This window comes from Parasteatoda tepidariorum, chromosome 8 (assembly GCF_982258835.1).
Source record: "Parasteatoda tepidariorum strain Cologne lab strain chromosome 8, Ptep-v5.0, whole genome shotgun sequence".
NCBI classification, from domain to species: domain Eukaryota; kingdom Metazoa; phylum Arthropoda; class Arachnida; order Araneae; family Theridiidae; genus Parasteatoda; species Parasteatoda tepidariorum.
Window position 1 is genome coordinate 33,419,276 of NC_141762.1, and position 18,623 is coordinate 33,437,898.

Sequence of the window (18,623 nt, forward strand, 5' to 3'; positions counted from 1 at the left end):
AATATTCTTAATGCATTGATTATTCACGTTTTTGCATGCATTTGTGAAATGTTAGTAAGTAGTATGGATGTAGCACTAAATTAAGATAATATGGAAAAACCTTAAGCAGAATCAAATAAGGGAAGGGCTTTCTGGTTTATGTTTTATAGGTAATTATTAAAGTTTTGTGAGCAATGTTTTGTAACAAGCTAGTATGTAGTACGGATGTAACACTAAACTAGAGAAGGTTTTGAATAAAGTAAAGAAGAGGAAGGGCTTTTTGATTTATGTTTTATATGTAATAATTATTTACGTTTTATATTGTTTTATAACAAGCTAGTATGTAGTACGGATATAGTACTAGGTTCAGATATGAAAAAAAAACATTAAGTAAAGCAAAAAAGAGAAATGACTGTCTGGTTTTTCGTGAGCATCCAAATTGAGAAGAAATTCATCTTGGAAAATAATTTTTGAATAAAAGAAAGCAGTTATATTTTCAAACTTTTGAGAAAATTTGAAATCATATATTTTTCGGCATTTTAATTTTTTTATTGATTATTACTTCTAACATAACAAAAATAAATACTTTGTATATAATCAAAAAATCAATAAAAAATATAAACCTGTCGAAAAAATTTCGATTTAAAATTTTTTTTATCCATAACTTTTGAAATCGAAAAATTTTTAAAAGCTAGAAACACAGTAGGAATTGTAATCAAAAAATTTAAAAATCCAAATTTATGTAAAAAATAACTTCGCAAGAAACGAAAATTATCTAAATACTTCATCAAATAATTTATTGAGAACAAAGTAAAAGTATTCGTAAAACTATCCGAGCTTACATGACGCGTATCCAGCTTATTTTGATTTTCCGATCTGTGCTTTAAAAGTATATTGAGCACTAATGAGTTAAACAAATGTTGGAAGAATATTAAATTTCCTCATAACTTAAATTTGAAGAAAAATACCACCTCCCACAAAACATCTTATTTTTGTTCCAGAAATATTTAATCACCTATATTTGCTTCAAGAAATACTTATGTGATGTTATCTTGAGAACATTTAGCGTTAATTTAGAAGTTTAAACGCTTATGCAAAGTAAATGAAAGGATTTTAAGGATAATATGAAAGATAACTTTTTTTATGTCTTAGAGACGAAACAAAACTTTTTATGAACATTTTAAACTGTTTTAATGCTTCATATCACAAGGAAGTGACATTTGAGTTAACACTGGGTCGTTCTTGTAATTATTCATATTTTTTTGGGTTATCTTTTCATTTATAACTGTCTCCAATCCGTGAAGCTTATGAAAAACAAATTATCTCTTCTATTATTTCTTAATCGGTAGTTTTAAATTGTATGTAATTTGCATTTGCAAATTACTGTAATCATGTGATAACTTATTATGAGAAATGTTTCCAATCAGTGAAGCTTACGAACACCAAATTATTTCTTAACAGATAGTTTTAAATTATATATAGTTCGCATTTACAAATTAATGTAATCACGTGACTTATTATTAAATTTCTTACTATTAGATTTAATGCCTCCAATCCATGGAGATTATGAATATCAAATTATTTGTTCTACAATTTATTTATTAACTATAGTTTTAACTTGTACGTAGTTTGCATTTACTAATTACAGTGATTGTGTGATAGCTTATTATTAGGCTTATTATTGCGGAGTAATTGATACTCAAAAATACTACGCTATAAATTCTGCTTACATAACAAGAATCATGCCTGAGAAGATCAAAAAAAAAAAAAAGATAAGAGAGAGATAAGTATAAAATAGAGAAAAGATATCTTTTTAAGAAACATCTTCTTAAGAACGTTTTTTTAGAAACAAAACTTAAGCCTTTGCACTCGGAGAAAAAAATTCTGGAAAAACTGCAGTATGGTAATGAAATTTTCTGATATAAAAATACAAAATCCTGGTTATAAAACAAAAATAATATTGTATTTAAATCATTCATTTGTTAATTTTTCCGTTTATATATGGCAACAGTTTACCGAAATTCTGGTTTTCAAAATTATAGTTCTTTTTACCACACATATAGTAAAAATACCAAACTGAAACGTAAATTTAACCGAATAAGTGGATTTTATGCCATACTCCAGGATATCATGATAAAATGTCCAAATATTACCACAATTACTAAGTTTTAAAACTTATTATAAAACCATATTTTATTGTTAATTTGACCCAATAATAATCAAAGCGCTTTTGGTAAAAATTACCAAGATTTTTGATGTTCCCATTGAGCCAGAAACATGATAATTTTCCCAACTATTTTTCTCCGTGTTCAATAAATTTTGAAATATTGTGTCGATACATTTCTATTCATTCTTTATTTATGAATAAAATATGGGTCTTAAATATTTAAACATTTAATTCAAGTTAATATAAAATCTAGAAGCAAATATATATTCAAAAAACGGTATGATGAAATAATTTTTGCTCTTAATTTAGAGAATACAAAGTAGCAAATAACAAGTAATATATGAAAAAAATTAAAGTCAATTCCTATTTAGGTCAACAAAAAAATTTTTATTTTGTTGAAATTGAAATTTTATTTTAGCTACTTTAAATTGAATAATTACAATTAGTATAAATATGAATAAACATATGACAGAATCAGAATACAGGGTTATTCACAATTCCCTCCGGGGTTTCGAAGCGTTATAGTAAAAAAACGAAGACGAATATGGCAAAAAAGAACAACTGAAATTATTCCGAAAGAATTCAAGTTTTAATTTAAGCAGTTGCCGGTAGATGGCAATAACATTTACCACTGAAGCCAGTTGTAGTAAACATAAGGTTGTAGTAAACAGAGAGAATTATGAATAACCCTGTATTAAGTGACAAGTAGAAAGCGGATTTTCCTTCCAATTTTCCATTTGGAATTAAATTTAATTAATGAATTAATATTTGAAAAAACTGTATCATTCACTACAAGTTTAAAAAATGCATTTGATCTTGGGTGGATGAATAAAAAGTATTTTATTAACGATTGAAAATTTGTAAAAGATATATAAATATATGTAGGGAGAGAATGTGAACTAATAGCAGAAATTGAAAAAACATCGTAAATTACTACTTTATTCAAACAAAATGTTTGCTATGTTATTTTTTCTAAAAATTAAGTATCAGTTTGCAAGTAATGATTACTTGTTATGATTAAGCAAAAATAGAAGATGGAGATTTTTAGGATTCATTAATCTATGTAGTCCTATAACCATTTGAAAAGAGATTAAATCAGAAATGTCTAGACGCCATGTTCTACTTTTTGAGAAATAATAGTAAAATTTCACATCTTCTTTAATAAATCATAAATTTAAATGCAAGCTTACAAAATGTATTTAAATCACATTAATGCATTATTTTCTTCGTTATTTTATTCTTAAAAGAGTGAAATTTTTTTAAAACCGGTTATAATTATGAAGATAAAAAATCTCTATGCACCTTGAACCACTATATCATGAAAACCATCATGAGACGTCAGATTGAATCTTATTTCAGTAACTTCTTCTCAAATTGAACGCTATATTTAAACTAGCATCTAGATTGTGTTCAAAATTAGTATCTTATTATAGTTGCTGTAAATTAATACAATATTAACGTTCAAAATATCAAAATCGTGATTTTCCTTTAAAAGCTTTAAGCCGATGTCTCTAAATCTGCATTATACTGCTATAAATGATGATACATGGCGTGCTGAATGAAGTTTTTCTCCATGTAGAGTATGCTCTTATAAATTTGACTTAATGATACTATATGTTTCAAAATAAACGGATATTTAGGCAATTTTAACATCTTATTAAAAATTGCAGAAAGTATTTACAGTATTAAAAATTCAAAGTACCGATATTTACCGTTTAAATTTGAACCAGTGGCTGGGTGGAGCAGTTGGCTTGTCGTCAGCCTTCTGAGCCCAAGTCTGCGGGTTCTATCCCCGGCCCTGACACCTGATTTTCGGGATGCAGAAAATCCTCAGCGGCCATGTCGTATGATTATGCGGCATGTAAAAGATTCCTGGAGTGCCTTATTGGCTCTTGGCATTTCGGGCAAAATTAACTTCCTAGTGCACTTTAACATCCAAATAGAGTCTCGGTGCTGCCATCTAGTGTGGCAGAAACTAGACGTCTAAATCAATATAGCCAACGGTATCTCACCCATTGTGGTGGTCCTGAAAGAGTGGATACTACTTCTGGAGAACGCACTAGGTCTGCTCATCGGGAAGACTGATTGTGCAGCTCATAGGAAATAAAAATTTGAACCAGTTTTTTTCTAGCATGAAGTTGGGATATATTTAAACATATAAACTTTTATTATAACTCTCTCATACGCTTTAAAAAATTCCAGATTAAATTACGATAAAAAGTGCTGGTATCCTGAGTTCAGCACGCGTGTAATCCATTTCATACGGTAATTTCTAAGTACTAATATTTATTTAGTTACCGTGGTTCAAAGATTTTACAATAAATATTACTGTGTAAAAATTACGGAATATAAGATTTTTGTTCTGTAAAATGTTACGGTAATAAGTACTGGCACCCTGAGTACCTGTACTGTAAGGAAAAAAGTATTCGCATTCTGAGTATCTGTGCTTTTTACCGTAATTTAAAATGGAATTTTTTACAGTTAGGAATAACGTTGAATTATTTGCGTTTTACTATTGATTACTTATTTTAGAATCTATTTTTATACAATAATTAAATATTTTCTTTTTTTCATTTCAGCTTCATTATCAAATGTCACCAGATGAGCTGCAAAGGATATTTAAAGTTAAATCTCCTGATTTAGGTAAGTTATTTAAACTTTATCAGATTCTTTAATAATTTTCTATAAGTATAAGTGATAAAGAATATCGATTTTTTTCTCGGTATATTTATTTATTCTTATATTGTTATTAAACTGTATTTGTTTCCTACAGTTTGAAAAGTTTTACTCAGCTGAGTATTAAGGTTTCAAATCACGTTTAAAATCAAAAGGTTTTTTAATAGAAGTAGAAAAAACAATGTTAAAAAAAGTGAGAAATCATCAAATCCCATGCTTGCTATGGTTGTCTTATTGATGTGTAATTGCCTGCTACAAATCTGAAGATTTGTTTTAAACATTTTTCTTTTTTTTGAAATTATTTTCGAATTTTTTTGTTAACTTTTATTGAATTTTTATAAATACACTGAAAAATAGTTTTATATCATGCACTTTTCAAAATGTATGAAAACTTTGATTTAAATTTCACTTGTTTTTCGATTTAAATTTCTTATTAAAATCTAATTATTCTAACTATATTTCTTTTTTAAATTCAACTTAAATTTTTTCTCTCCTTTTTTTTGGCAATATCTTTTGCTTGAGCCTTTTAGATTTTCTCAATATTTTCGAATTGAAACTTTTTATAATATTTAACTTTTATTGCATAATTAATTCATCAAAACAAAATTTTTGATTTACTGTTTACTAGTATTGAAATCATTCAATCACGCCAATGTGTTTTAATCCGATTCCAGAATATGAATTCTCTTCTAAATTGTTGAGATCTTGTTTGCTCTGATTCTTAAGTTTCAGGAACGACATACAGTTTTCTATTATTAAAAATCATCTGCCTATAATTCTTTTTTTTATTTTGATTTTATAAAGATAATCAAAGAAGTGCAAACATAAACATAAACATATGGAAGTAACTTTATATATATATATATATATATATTTTTTTTTTTTTTTTTTTTTTTTTTTTAATTATATATACATATATATGTATTTATGTATATTGCTATTGAGTTGGTGTGAATGTCTGAATTAATAATTCTATTCTACAAAACTAATTCTATTCTACATAAATTGCAATACTAACTACTTATATCAAATTTTTGAGTTGATTTTGAATATTTTATCACAGAATGTTTACTTCAAATTACAAGGACAATGCTTGTTTAATATTTGTAATTTCTTTTACTTTCTAATTTAAAACTTCAATAAAAAAACAGGCGATAAGAACACGGAACATTAATTGGTTTTTTCAATTAAACGATTTTCAACTCGTCTATTTTTGTTACATTATATGTTCGATTTTTTGTGTTCTTGAGTGGCAAGTTTCGAATTTACATTTTTTTGAAAGCTCGACGATGCTTTAAAACATTATAAATATTTTTAAAATAAAAATAAATTGATAAAGAAACTATAACAAACAAATAAGTAACGTAATATAAATATTCTTAAAATATGCATAATTACATTTCAGACCTCTTAATTAGTGTTAAGAAAATATAAAAAGCAAAATAAATCATTAATATATATCTGATCATTTTCACCAGAAAACAAGCGGAGTCACACAAAAAAATTCTAATCAAGGACGTTAAATTAATAAAATTCATTTCTAAGATAATTAAAACCTTTATTCGATAATGAACTTTAATTATCGTGTTTCAAGAATATGATTAAGGTTAGGGCGAACAGCTGTATATCCCATTGTCTTAAACTGTTAATCTGTAACACGTGCATACCACACACCCATTATGCCCTTGAATTACTTTATTTATTGTTCTCTTGATCTTGAAATAAACAGAACACAACAAAAAATATATGATCACTGAAATAGTAACGTTTTTTCTTTCTTTTTTTAATATGGTATTAAATGAAACTGAAGCGGGCGGATTCATATATGTTTGAGTTAAATTAATTGGGGGGAAATACGACGCGTTAATTTGAAGATTTATCTAAGCAACTTATTTATTGTTCACCTTGATAAATATAAGCTGCTCCTTAAAAAAATCTGCAAATTTCTTTTGTTATTGATAGTCAGCTCTGATAATGACTTTTTTTTAAAAAAAAAAATTACTTAATCAGTTTTAAACTTAAATAAAATCTTAAATATATGAACACAGAAATAATGTATATTTTTTTTAAATATAGTATTAAATGAAGCTCCATCTGGCTGTTTCATGAATGTTTGATTTAAATTGATTGTAGAAAAACCCGACCCGTTAATTTGAAGATTTATCTGAAACTCTGATTCAATGTTCATTTTGATAAATATAAACTGCTCCTTAAAAAAAAATCTGCAAATTTCTTTTAATATTGTTAGCCAGCTTTGTTAATGATTTCTTTTTATAAAAATTATTAAATAAGATTTTAAAATTTAATGAAAGCTTAAATATATGATCACTAAAATAGTAACGTTTTTTTCCCCGTTTTAATATGGCATTAATTGAAATTGAAACGGGCGGATTCATATATGTTTGACATAAATTGATTAGGGGGAAATGCGACGCGTTAATTTGAAGATTTATCTAACCCACAGATTCAATGTTCACCTTGATAAATATAAACTGCTCCTTAAAAAAATCTGTACATTTCATTTTTATCGTTAATCAGCTTTGTTAATGATTTTTTCAATAAAAATCATTAAATACGCTTTAAAACTTCAATAAAAACTTAAATATATGATCATGAAAGAGTAACGTTTTTTTGGTTTTAATATGGAATTAAATAAAACTTAGCAGGTGTTTTCATATATGTTTCACTTAAATTGATTGGAGAAAAACACGACGCGTTAATTTGAAGATTTATCTGTAACTTTTATTCGATTTTCACCTTAATAAATATAAAATTCTTCTTAAAAATCTGCAAATTTCTTTATTTTTTGGTGAACCAGCTTTGTTAAACACTTATTTTTTTATAAAATCTTTGAAATTTTTTTAATGACAATTAGTATAAAGATTATTTGTATCAAGATTTTAAATTCCTATAAATTTTGTGACTCGAGAATTATTTTCATACTTCAATTTAGAGTTTCTAGTCATTAATTTGGGATAAAATAAAATCAGGCGTGAATTGATTATAGAGAAATGAGAAGTGTTAATTCAAAAGTAGTAAAAAAAGTATTCCATATAACAACAAATTTTTGTTGTTTAAAATAATAACTATAACTTTTATTGTACTGTTTCATGAATGGAGTCATGGATTTGAACTGTACACTGAGAAAAAAAGTATGATCTAACGTACCAAAATGTGATAAAATTTATGGTGTTTCTGTCTTGATGAGAACTCCAAAACACTCGATAATTTTTACCGAAGAGTTATGGTAATGATCTTGATAAAGTTCAAATTGAAATATGGTTTTATAATATGTGATAAAATTTTCAAAATGTGTCGAAAGTTGGTAATTTTATCGTGATATCTTAGAGCAAGGCTTAAAAACCATTTATTTGGTTAAATTTGATTTCAGTTTTGTAATTTGAACCATATGAACGAAAGAATATGCACGGAAAAATTACCAAATGAGTGGTTTAAACACAATATATTTTGGTTTTATTTGACAAAATTGTGTTTTTTTTCTTTTAACGTCCTTTTTTTTACCAACAATGTTATTAACATACAGTGCAGATTTATTTTCTCCATGTACTTTTTTCGATTTTTTTCTCAAGCCGTAATTACAATGTCAACCGCATGTCTCTTAATATGGTGAACCAGGTTTGATTCCCAGCGTTAACTGTTAAAAATCCTCCTGTGGTGAATAGATAAAGGGTTGCCGCCGTTGAGCTAACCATGGGTAGTTTTCATTGCTTTTCTTTAAATGTGTTATGCCGATACGAGTTAGTGTTACGGTTTGTTATGTTCCCTTTTCTTCTGGGTTGCGTTCAGAATTACAAGCTGCAAATCAGATATTTATCAGATGTTTAAAGCTGGAGATGATATAGAGCAACTATTATCTGTTTAATTTAGAAGTTTTTTAAAATTAATAAGCTAGTTATGACTTCCTTACGTAAACAACATAATATCTGAAATATTCAATGATGTATTTAACTGAAAATAAAATCGATAACATTTTTGCGACATTTTTATTTTAAAAAAAAACACTTTCTTTGTTCTTATATCTTAAGTTGAAACTTATTTTGGTGAGGCAAATGCAAAGCTTTTTGCTACATTGATGGGCGGATAGATTAATTGAGATTTTGTAAATTTTAAATGAAACTATAAGAACTCACTGGCGGGATAATTCTTTAAATGTTCTCTGATACGATTGAAAACTTAATTCATGTAGTTTCTGTTTTTTATCGATTTTAAAGATTTTGATTAATTACATTTTAAACTCCAATTTTTGGGGGATTTTTTTCAATGTGCAGTAATTACATTTAAAAAAAGTGTTTTGTTTAGAAAATCTAGATCAATATCCATTTTACCTATAAAAATGTTTTTATAACGGCGTTTAACAGCCGATCCAATTTTGAGTATACGACTACTACGGAGCCTTGTAATTTTGAACCCAACTCAGAAAACTAGGGAGCTACTGGATCAAACAATGGAACAAACTTCCTTTCCTGGAAGACTTTTTGATAAAACTAATCCGCATTTGCCTTACATGGAGAAGAAAAACGCGAAAACCTCTCTCAGTTAGCTTAAAGGCAAGGGGATTTAACCCCATATTCGTCTAACATAGCGCTATTTTATATCAGCACTGTGGTCAGTGCGAGCCGAGTTCGTATCAACGAACCCCTACTGGGATTCAAACTTGGGTTATCTCACTTGGAGCCAAAAGCTCTATCATCAGAGTCACCTCTGTTCATCAGTAAAAGTTCGAGAAAAAGGAGATAAAAAAATTTTTGAGTTATTTTACCATTTTATAACCGCTTTTACATACGTCAGGAAGAAACTATTATGTTATCGAATATACGGCTCTATTACGTAATTCACTTCCTTATGTGATTTCACATAAGTTTATTTATTAACTAGAATAAATTTCATCTACAGCATTTAGAATAATATATTTTGAATTTGCAATCCTTTAACTCCCCTAGCAGCAAAATAACGTATTCATAAATCTTGGTCCAATAAGGGTTCAAAGGGCCAATATTTTTCAATATTGGTCCTATATAGAATTTTCCGATACAACCGATATCGGCCCTATATGTAATTGTCAGATTCACTCGGTATTTTATATTTATTATTTAGACGATATAGATTCTGTATTTACCAATGTAGGTCCTATATAGGCCACATTCTAGGACCAAAATTAAAAATTCTTGATATTCCAACATTGGTCCCTCAGTGTATGTTCTTATAGTAGCCATGCTGAGACAATTTTGAGGCCGACAGGGGCGAAGGTAAAATTGTTGCTAGAGTCATTGATAAAAACACGAATTTGCTGAAAATAAATCATCGTGGCAATGTCCCTTTATGAACCTCAAATCAAATTACTGAAGTGTTATACAATAAAAACTACTGTAATAATTTGATCAGCAAGCAGCCGAACAATTAATTATGGAAATTAGTTGTTACACTATTATACGAACGTGTCTAACAACACGATGAAGCGCTTTTCTGAATATTAAGTTAACAACAAAAAAAAAACGTTTAAACAGTAAACAGAAGATTGTTTTCAACAAATAAGGACATCAGGAAGACAGCCACTGCTACACCATTACGAAGCAGTCTTCACTGTTTACACATCAAATACACGGATGAAAGGCGCCATTAGCATATAAAAAGGCCAACTACCAACACACGTTATAAGATAGAAAGCGAGGAAAGTCATAAGTTAAAAATCTCTTGGCGAACGTGGCGTGCAGTGAGATGTCTTCCCGATACATTTTTTCTATTGTTGAAGATGGTAACAATGAACTTTTCCTTTGTCCTACATTTATCTCGATAAAAATGTGCGAAGACTCATCATATTTTAGGTGCATAAGAGGTCAAATTGAAAAAAGACAGCCCACATGTCTCGTGCTTATCTTGATAATAGGAAGATTCGGAGGATTTGTCTAACGGGAAAGTTTAATTGTAGATAGAAGAAAATTGGTGAGAAAGTGATTGTGTTTGGGTTTGAAGATAAATAATAACACTGGGATATTTTTTTTGTTTTTGTTTTCCTTTTCATGAGATTTTTTTAACAAATGTTTGGTACTGTCGTATTGCTGATTTCGTTTCTCTCTCCAAACTACAGTTCTTTTACGTTCTTTCAGTTTCTTACTTAATTCTACCATTCATAAAGTAGTTTGAGCAATGACTATTGAAATAGGAGTGTAGAAAGAAAACGATTTTATTAATTTGTGCGCAACAGTCATAAATGATAATGGTCTTTACTTCAATAAATTGTTTGATCATAATGTGAAGCCATATTTAATTAATACCTATTGCATAGACTTTGTACGAGGAATATATCATCCTCACCTATTGCTAAAACCTACTGTAAAGTAATAAAAGTACTATTCATTCCAAGAAAATTGCTACAACATAAAAATAGGCATAGGCTTTCATTTTTCCTGTAGATAAATTGTTTGATGGTGGAGCCCAAATTGATAAATATAATTTCCCTCAATTCTATATTTAGTTCATAGATATTCAACGTTTTTACAATTATTTGTTCTATTTATTAGAGTTAAACTGCGTAAAAGTAGAAGTAAGATTTTAATTAAAGTATTTAGTGCAGAAAATGCTGAATGTCATTTTACGACCCGCTTGGGCAACAGCCCACTGTGGGCCAGAAATTCCATGGTGGTTGCTGATCCACAATTTCACGACCACTGGCATGATAGTGACAGTTTGGTCTGCAATGTACATCTACCGCGTTTACTTACCAGACAAGCTGGTACTCGTCAATCTAAAGCTTAGTAAATTTCAGGCCGCCATCGGGGCTTTAACCATTGAGTCATCGCGGATTATGACATTTTAGTGAACTGGAAAAATATCGACATAAAAATATAAAGCAAGATGTTTATAAAAGTATTTACCCACCGAAAACAGCCTCATTTAATGTCTTGGCACAATGAATGACCAACTGATAACCAACGTGCTCTGATGACCAACTGTCACAAGAAATTCATTTGCTTTCGTAATGTTTCTTAAGTTATTCTTCAAACTTGTTAATATGTTATCTTACTGAGGCACTTTAGAAAAAAAGACAAACCATATGAAAGTATACACAGTAGATTGCATAGTATTGAGTCACTAAATTAAATCAATTGAATCTCATTTTATTCCATTCATCTCTTTTTTATTACCTGGCAATTAAATTTTTCAAAAAGTTTCACTAAAGCATAACAGAAGCATTCTAATTACAAAATAGAGTGCTGAAACTTCGAAAGGAAAGTTACGGTATTGATTTAACAAATATTTATTGAAAATTTTGAATTATAGTTTATCATAGAATTATCGATTTCTAGTTCCTTAATTTTATCGTTATTTTACATGAAAAATTTTAAAAATTTCAGTTAAGTTCAACTTTTTGAACTGAAATTAAACTGTTTTTGAAATTCAATAAACTGTAACAAATATTTCCAAACCATACCAAATAATATTAAGAAAATCTGGAATACATGAAATGAAACGTTGGTTTTAACGAACAAAACTACTTATTTGCACCATTTAAATTCCAACTAAAGTTCACTTATTTTTAAAAATTAACAAACTTCAAAAACTATTTATAGAAATAAAATATTTTTTCCATTGCCCACCTGAGTTGACATTTCATCAATTCAAGCGCATTAGGACAGATTTGTTGGCCACTTTTTCAGGTGCACCATATTAGGTGGGCCAACGTTGCTCCCTCAGGGAAAACAGTTAGTACAGAGAATGAAAGAACATCAATGCCTTGTCCGGGATCAGAACCCAGAACCTTTATGATGCAAGGCCAGTTCCCTGGTCCATACGCAGTCTGGTCAGCATAGAATTTAACACATATTGAGGTATTTGGAAAAAATTTGAAAAATATAAACGGCTTTATAACCACAGGCAAATGCTGTACTGCTGAAACTTCAAGAAAATGTTTTATTGATTTTGAGCATAGCTACCCAATTAAACTTTACAATCATTCTATATTATATTTAATAAATAAACCTAACTAAATTAACAAACTATCCGTAACAAAATTGTGCAAATAATAAACATAAACATAATTCTAAATTTAATTCCTCAGAACAAAAAGCTTCCTTCAAAAGGTAAATAGGGCAATTCGCTATTTTTTTTAAAAAGTTTTGTAGTGCTACGTGAAGCACGCAAGTTGAAATATAACTTAAGCTTGCCACAAAAAACAATAAAAACCATACACAACTCTCGAAATCAAAATAAATAATTTAAAAATTACTCATCAATGCTTTTTTTTTTATCACTTTCATTTTAAGTGAGAGTTTAACACGGAACTGATCGCTTGTCCCACATTCTACATGAGGTCGTTATGCCTCACCTTCAGAAGAGGTCACATGTTAAAAGTTGGGATTACCAAGATTGCTGCTAAGTTGCTATTTAAGGAATTTTTCTTAACATTATAAAGAATATGCCTTTCAAAATAAATATTTTCCTGCTATCATAATTAACTTAACAATGCTGGGTATTTTTATGAATATCATAAAAAAGTAATATCTTAATATAACACAGTATCGCTTTTATGTTTTTTTTAATGCTTGAGAGACACAAAAACCTGAATACAAGGGTATGTTTGTTATGAAGGTCTATTAGAATATGCTATGTTTCTATTAGAATATTCATATTTTTATAATCAATATTAATTTCTTGTTTAAGTTTATAGCAACAAAAAAAATAATAATGCATTTTTATTCAGAAGTTTATTATGCTATAATATTCAACTTCCGAAAATGTTGCTGCTTTAATAACTTTAAATGAATTTTTACGATGGGATAGAAAAATGTATAAGTTTTCAAATTGGCATGTCGTGATTAACACAAGGTCAAACGTGCATAAATCATGACCGTGAAAATAAAAATTGGGGTTTAATTTTTAATTACAGTACAATTAGACTGTTTTTCAATTTTTTTCATTACTCAAATTGTAGAACAATGGCTAAAACGTAAAAACTTACCAAGCATACTTTCTGAATTTTAATTGAGTGAGAATTAGTATCTCAGCAATGCAAATAACCGTTGTGCAAAAGCTATGCAAATAACAGTTGTGCCAAAAGCTATGCAGATATTTTTTAAAGGAATTTAAAATTTGAAATTGTTTTTTTTTTGAAGTTATACTTCTTATGCGACTTCCAACAAGGTTGCGTTAAACGATTAACGCTACATTTTTATTGGTCGGGAAATCACGCGGTAGGATCCAGTTTTCCCTCATTCATTTCCATACTGTTTTGGTTCTCACTAGCATAAAAATAATAAAAGTCATAAAAGTATTGTTTTTCTATAAATATTTTTTTAGTTTGTTTTGATACACATATAATTTATTAGGGAGCAGGAAAAAGAGTCGTTGAATAGAACTAGTGATCCTTCTACGACTGCTGATTCTTCTACAATTAATGTCGCAGGTTACGAAGTTTAACTTATTCCGCGCGAAGGGACTCCACGCACTTTTTTTTTCAAAATGTATTACATAATTATTTGAATAAGTACAGAGTGATAATTATAGCGAAAAAGGGTCTTTCAGGAAAAATTAATGCCCAAGTCGTTATAAATGGTACCCGATAATTCTCCAACTTTCCACAGCATGCCCTTTTTGAGAAAAATGGGGTTATATATGATGGAAATATTATAAATGGGGTTGATATAATAATAGAAAAACTTGAGTTTTTTCGGGGAAGGCTGTTTGTAATTACCGAATTGTATTGTTACAGATGTAAATGGCAAAAGAGACATTGTTCTTTCTTCTTATTTCCGATATTATTTTTATTTCCGATGTACATTTTGTTCCGTACTTATTTCCGATGTAATTTTCATGCTGAATTGAATGAGACCAATTTCGAGACAATGAGCCTAATAGTTTAGAAGTTATAAAGCTTTTATGCACAAAAAGTACTAATATATACTAGTACTTATTTACACATTTGATATTGCTATCTAAACAAGTGAGGCATTATTTCTTACGTACTTTTTTGCATTTAATTGAATGAGACTACTTACAAGTCACAAAAATAAATTGTTTAAAAGTTACACTTATGTTTTTGCACAAAAAGTTATACTTTGGGCATGCACTTATATACACTTTCCACTTTACAATCTAGTGGCTATCTGAAGAGATGTTAAGTACAATTTCCAATGTAATTCTTCATGTTGGAATGAATGAGTTAAAATTCTAATCTATGACAAAGATAATTAAAAGTTTTTTTTTATAATTAGTACATTTCACAAATAGTACTTTTTTTTAGAAAAGAAACCCATTGAAACGCTTAAAAATTATCTTTTTTTACTCGTGTTTGGTCTCATTTGGTTAAGAGAGTTCATAGGGAAACAAAACTTCCTTTTTATCAATAATAATGCAGATATGTTACTAAGGGCATGTAAAAATTGCTCTTCTTTTACGCAAAACCCTTATAACTTATTATCTATTTTTCTTGTCTATTCCTGTTTTATTCCGTTCAATTCAGCAGGAAAATATACACGATAAACAATATCTGACTTGCCTAACTAGAAGAAATTCAACTCCACCCCTCTAAATATTCCCCTTTTATCCTTAAGAAGGGATAAGAGTTCAAAGGAGAATAGAGGAGTTTACGGGTGTCATTTATAAGGATTTTACAAAACTTTCGATGAAAGTATTAATTTTTCCAAACAGCTAAGTTTCATTTCGTTGAACTCGTAAGCCTATATGGAAATAGCGAATACGCTTCCTACATCACTTTTTATATTCTTATTTTAATTTGGTTTTTTTCCCCGTAACTATGAACAGTGATTCAATCTTACTCTTAAAATAAAATATGGCTAAAACGTAGGTATGTTTAGGAAATGATATGCATAAGCATAATGATTGCTCTAATTTGTAGATACAAAAGTTTGACTAATTGCAATCACAATATACAATAGAATGTTATCTAAAAAACTAGTTTCGACATATTTTAACGCTATTTAAGTTTTCTGAAGTTTTTTACAAATTAGTACAAATTAATGCTCAATTTTTCTGAAGTTCTTAACTATGACGGCCTCTGTTTTTTTTATGAGACGGGAGAAGGCCGTATAAGTTTACGGTCAACGCTTCGAATTTAACTCAAATTTTTTTAAGTATATATTGCGGATAGTTTAATTGCAAAATGAATACTTTCACCTACGAGATGCGTATTTACGGTTAGAAAAAGACTATAATACTTCACTACAAGATTTTTATTTCCTATCACACAATGAATAATTTTTACTATGAAACAAATATTTTCGACTTGGAGGAATGTATTATTTTTCACTATGTAACATAAAGTTTTACTGTAAAACAGAGATATTTTAATATAAACTGATTTTTTCGAATATTAAAAGGGTGTTTACAGCCAAATAATGATTAATTTTTCTCTATAAAATGCACCTTTTTCAACAATGAAACATGAAACCTTTTTCAACTATGAAGTAGGAAATGGGATATTGGATATTTTCGATATATTAGATATTTGAAGTTGATTTTATAAGGTGCTAAAAAGTTTCCTTTTAAATTAAGCAATATTTTCATGCCTAAGAAGTTCGATAATATAGTTCAATTTAGAATCATATTCATATTGTAGCAAATTCTTGGCTAAATTATAGTTCAGTTCGCTCTAAAATATATAATAAAAATATATTTAAACAAGAATTCAATTGCGTATTTTTCTTCTTTGCTTGAAGAAAAAAAAATTGGTAAAATTTCCGGACTATGCTAATGACTTTTCTGGTAAAAAAAAACCCATAATTTTCGTTAATAAAACCAAAATAAGAAATTTTTAAACCATTCATTTGGTAATTTTTCCGTTCATATGGTGAAAGTCAAACGAAAATTCTGATTTTTAAAATTATAGTTCTTATTACTACGCATTTAGTAAAAAATACAAAATTGAAAAGTAAATTTAACCGAAAAAATGGTATTTATACCATGCTCTAAAGCAAGGGTTTCCAACTTACATGAGGACGGGGCCCACAATTAAAAACACCAGCCAAATGGCGGGCCGCAACTTTATCAAAATTTTATATAGGACTCTTTAATGATAGAAGGAACATTAAATATTACTGTCAGATTTTTATCTAGTTGTACAAAACAGAGGTATTGAATTTTAAATAATAATAAATATTTTCTTGAATAAATATTTTCCTGGAAAGAAAACCTGAGAAATAAATTTTTTTTGCACCGTTGGTATGCTAAATTTCACTAAAACGAAGAAATTGGGGTTTTTTTAGCGAAAGAAAAATATTTTAAACCCATATAGATTTTTTAAGAAAGTTGTCCGCAAAAAATGACAACTAATATATTTTAGTTCGCGGGCCACAAAAAAAGGCTTCGCCGGATGCGTTGGTAACCACTACTCTAAAGTATCGCGATAAAATTACAAACTTTTACATTTACTAAATTTTATCACACATTATAAAACAATATTTTATTGTTAATTTTTCCGAAATCATTATCAAATCGCCTCGGTAAAATTACGGAGTTTTTTGGCCTGCCCATAGAACCGGATACACAGTCAATTTTACCATATTCTGGCAGTTTTGACCATACTTATTTTCTCAGTGTTAATTAACATTGATAATAGAATTAGAATAGTGTGTTAATTAACATTAATAATAGAATTAGAATAGTGTGTTAATCAACATTAATAATAGAATTAGAATAGTGCGTTAATTAACATTAATAATAGAATTAGAATAGGGTGCTAATTAACATTAATAATAGAATTTGAATAGTGTGTTAATTAACATTAATAATAGAATTAGAATAGTGCGTTAATTGACATTAATAGCAGAATAGAATAGTGAGTTAATTAACATTAATAATAGAATTAGAATTATGTGTTAATTAACACTAATAATAGAATAATAATTAGAATAAATTCTCGTGTACAAATAGACATTTTGTTAATTAAATGTAAAGAATAGAATATTTTTTGTCAATAGAAACGCTTTAAAATGAATCATCATGAAAACTTAGTATAAAACATAATAAATAAAGTTCTTTCACAGCTTTCTATTTTGAAAATATAAAGAAAACCGGAAACCTATCTCTTACAAAAATTACGCGGAAGTCTGTTGCATCGCTCGATTTATGTCTTTCTTTTCAAAAATAAAGCAAATAATACTCGTGTTTTTTTTTCTTCTTTTTTAATCATGAATCGATGTGACAAGATGCACCATCTTGTAACATCATCGGACGTTGACCCAAAACAATGGTCCACTTTCCATTGATTTTAGTTATGGACATATCAGATTGTTACAAATTGTTACTCTTTGAAACCCGTTTAGAGAAGATAATTTGCGTTTTTAAATATGAGAAAAAAATTCTCGAGGAAGATTTTTGAAGAAGAAAAAAACACTGTTGAAATTCTTATGAATGTGAAAAAAATCAATTGGAAACTTTTGGAGATATCATTGACAAGAAAATGAATAAAACTGATAATGTTTTTATTTTGTTTCTTTATTCTCTAACAAAAAAGTTTGTTTTTTACTGCCTTTAGAATTTTTCCTGCATTGGAATATCTGAATAATGCTTCCTCTAGCAGTTCAATGCAGCAAATTTACAAATTACATCAAAAATTAGCTTACATTTTATTTTCTCTATGAAAGTTTTTTTTAAAAATTTATATACAGTGAATTTTGTTCTTTCGAATGGTTTTTTAACAATTTGTTTTTCACCTATGAACCAATTTACTTAATTTGTTTTCTATATTTTAACCATTTTTTTCACTTAGTGAATGTGCAGCATTTGGAATTGTACTAATTTTTATTTGTGCGTAGCATTGTAAATA

General features: G+C 28.3%; 1 protein-coding gene across 2 annotated transcripts in view; it reads left to right on the plus strand.

Moving 5' to 3' along the window:
- The window catches only part of LOC107454008 (A disintegrin and metalloproteinase with thrombospondin motifs like), a 218,042-nt gene that overhangs the window by 132,898 nt on the left and 66,521 nt on the right, over positions 1 to 18,623 (plus strand). For both annotated transcript variants that reach the window (XM_043046467.3, XM_043046466.3), the window contains exon 3: positions 4,726 to 4,789. In XM_043046467.3, the coding sequence (XP_042902401.2) occupies positions 4,726 to 4,789 (64 nt within the window). The remainder of the gene's footprint in view (positions 1 to 4,725; positions 4,790 to 18,623) is intronic.